The sequence below is a fragment of the Calidris pugnax genome, unplaced genomic scaffold, assembly GCF_001431845.1.
Source record: "Calidris pugnax isolate Ruff unplaced genomic scaffold, ASM143184v1 scaffold143, whole genome shotgun sequence".
Taxonomy (NCBI): domain Eukaryota; kingdom Metazoa; phylum Chordata; class Aves; order Charadriiformes; family Scolopacidae; genus Calidris; species Calidris pugnax.
This window is the reverse complement of record NW_015090861.1, coordinates 304,543-307,760: the sequence shown is the minus strand read 5'-3', so window position 1 is coordinate 307,760 and position 3,218 is coordinate 304,543. Positions and strand designations below refer to the sequence as shown.

Here is a 3,218-nt window from a genome sequence, read left to right as displayed (position 1 = left end):
ATGTTTGGCTTGTTCTGTCTAAGAAACATCTGGAATATTTGAGCTTCGATAGCAATCCATCCTCTGCCCTGGCTGAAAGATGCCCATCGGGGAAGAGCCACCCTCCAGGGGTTGGGTCCCGGGTACAAAACTTAATAAAACAAGGTGATAATTGCTGTGGAAGTCTCTGGGTATCCTGGGCACTGATCAGCAGGAGGAGAGGAGGGAATAAATCAGCCAAGGAGTGAGTCTCTGGAACCCACAAACCCATCTCTTTTCTAGAAGCAACAGAAGGAAAATCAGCTGATAATTGCTGTGGAAGTCTCTGGGTATCCCGGGCACTGATCAGCAGGAGGCAGGGAGGGAATAAATCACCCAAGGAGTCTCTCTCTGGAACAAACCCCTCTCAGACAGAAGGAAAATCAGTAGGAACTCAAAAAAAAAAAAAAAAAAAAGAAGGGGTTGAAAAAAAGATGAGAATGGCACTAAGAAAATTTGAGCCTTCTTTGCCTACAAGGAATTTTCTCACCCCAAAGTCAGTGATGGGTCAAAGAGAGCAGGCACCGAGGGCACAACGGATCAGAAACGGGACCAGGGGGAAGGGGATTGTCAAGAAAACAAAAAGATGAGTTCTGGAGCAGGGATGATGTGCCCGAGCGAGCAGTTCCATGGTCTTGTCCACCCACTGATCGTCCCGACCCCCGGCTGGAGACTCGGCTGCTTTCTGGTTGTCTCAACGTATCTACTGATCTGGTTTTATTTCTTTTTAAACTATTCCATGAGCAGATAACCCATTCTCTCCATCCCAAGTGACCTACCCGTTCCAGACTCCATTCTCCAGCTCAAGGCTCTGCGTTTCCTACAGGAATATGAGGCTATTTTCTGGCAACGGTGACTGGACCTGATGGATAATTACTCTTCTGCCCCATCATGGAGCACAGTTGGGATGGACTAACTAGATACCACTTTTCTACATTTAAGCAGAAGCTTTGACTGAGCACAAAGCATGACCGAGTACAATGAGGTTAATATATTTCCTTGCCAAAGATCTTGTGAGAAAATCATTTACATTAGCAATTGATCTCAAAACTATGAGGTGCTGTAAGAACTAAAAAAAAAAAAACCAACCAAAAAACCAAAAAAAAAACCAACCAGTTTTAGGGTAACTCCTCCATTATCTGCAACTATTTCCCAGACACTAATACACATAACATAGCAATGAAAAACACTTGATACAAGTGATCTAAACGCAGGAGCTCCAGCAAGTTAAACAGAACCATAGCTGCCGTAAAACTGTAGCAGTTCCCCTACGCAGGGCAGGGAAAAAAAACCAAAAAAAAAAGAAAAAAAAACCAAAAAAAAAAAAAAAAGAAAAGAAAAGATATTCAACAGTCGTATCTCATGTCTATAGCTTCATCCAAACTTTTCTCGTCGTGTGTACTGGCAGCTAAAAACGTCGTTACTGGTGACCCTGTCACATTGATTACACTGGTGCTCGTGCTGGCATTGCGCACCGCAATGCTCGTCACGTTAATGCCCAAAGTAAGCCGAGTCTGCTCCAAGGCCTTTTCCGGCACCGCAAACGCCTCCAGCTTCTTCTCCCCGTTAGCCATGTAGGAGTTTTGGCAGCCGCGGCATATGCAGTCAAGGCAGGCTTTGCGGTTAGAATAGCAAGGGCAGCGTTGGCCACGGCATGTAAGAACACTTGGATTTTGGGTGGCACGACCACATTTACACCCTTTCTTTTCTTGGGGCTTTTTATACACAGTTTTTGTCGGGCTTCCCGGCATAACGTTACTGCTCGGAACTTTCTCTTTTGCTTTGTCTTTTGTTTTCAGCACCCCGGGTTTGGCTTTCGGGTGAGATTTCTTAGGGGGATGGTCTAAATTCTTTTTCATGCTTTTGTTAGAGAGGAGCACAGTTTTACTGATTTTGGGAGTCGTGCCTCCGTTGGGTACGGTGGCGATAGGCTGCAAGGACATTTTATTTTCCTGTTTCACTGTCACCGGGGCCGATGCCCCCAGCGTCGGGCCGCAGATGATGCTGGAAATGGGTAGAGGTTGAACCTTTTCGCTGTCGCTTTCGGATCGAGACCGCTTTCTGTTTAACTTAACTACCTTGGGCGTGGCCGCCGTACAGGAGATTCCGTGGGGAGAAGCATCCGTGGACATGAAAATGTTATGGCTAAGAGGTGGGGGAGAAAGCTGCAGGAAAGGGCCGTTAGTCATGTTTGCCTCCAGGCCGGGCTGCAAATTCGAATCGCAGACTTCAGTGTTGGAAACGGTCTCCAAGCTGCGGAGAACCTCCTCCACGCTGAGGAGCAGCGAGCCCCCCGGTTTGATGTCTTCGCTGAAGCTGCAGATGTCGATGCCCGTCGTACACAAGTCGCTGGTGGAAACCGCGTCGCACACGGGCTGCAGGCTGCCGGAGAGGTCTTCCGTTTTGATGTACTCTCCGGTGCTGCAGACATCGATGGTGTTTGCGTGCTCAGGAGAAGGAATATTGACTCCCAGTTTATCGACCGAAAGCCCGTTACAATTGGGCAACCCGTTGATGACGGACCCTCTGATATCGATGTTGTGTGTGCTTTCGGGGAGCGACGTAAAACCAGCCGGAGGGTCGGTCGGGAGTTCGGAGGTTGAAGGTACCGGGGAATGTGTCAAACACAAAGCCAAGGCTGCCTCGGAAGGTTTTTCTGTCTCTTCGTGGAGTGGGGAGCCATCTTTGAGCAAAGCCAAAAGGTCTGCGGAACAATCAACCGCTTGGATGATGTCTCGCGCCAGCGGAGTCTGCGTTATGTACTCGCAGAGCTTCTTATAGCAGTTCACTAAGATGCTCAGCTGCTTGTTCTCCTCAAACTGTTCGTAGTCCTTGCACCAGCTACATGAGGGTTTCATCATCATCTTCTTGCCTTTACAACTTTTGCAGACATAATGCTGGCACGTGGAGTTGGTGGGAGCGATAGGGTCTTGTAGCAAATTCCCTGAGGAAAAAAAACAAAGAGAAGAGATTACAATGGACTCAAGGCAGGTTTCCACGTAACGTAGCATGAGTTTTTAGTACTATTTTAAAAAACTGCCTAAAAAAGTTCAGTAAGTCACAAGAAAACGCACCGTCCAAACAACAGCCTGTAAAAATTTTCACAGCTGCCAAATCTGGTTTTAAAACACTAAAAAAAAAATATTTAAAAAATGAGAAGACCACCATCACACCATAATTTATTGTGCAGCCTTTAGAAA

The 3,218-nt window shown here is 47.0% G+C and overlaps 1 protein-coding gene across 1 annotated transcript; it reads right to left on the bottom strand.

Moving 5' to 3' along the window:
* Positions 1–280: 280 nt before the first annotated feature.
* On the bottom strand, positions 281–2,957 carry MSL2 (male-specific lethal 2 homolog (Drosophila)). The gene has a single exon (XM_014944242.1). It carries the CDS (start codon positions 2,880–2,882, stop codon positions 1,365–1,367), a length of 1,518 nt encoding a protein of 505 aa, XP_014799728.1. The 5' UTR covers positions 2,883–2,957; the 3' UTR covers positions 281–1,364.
* Positions 2,958–3,218: the final 261 nt, after the last annotated feature.

Excerpts from the sequence above, each read along its gene's own strand:
- MSL2 (XM_014944242.1), bottom strand. The coding sequence starts at position 2,882 with ATGATGATGAAACCCTCATGTAGCTGGTGCAAGGACTACGAACAGTTT.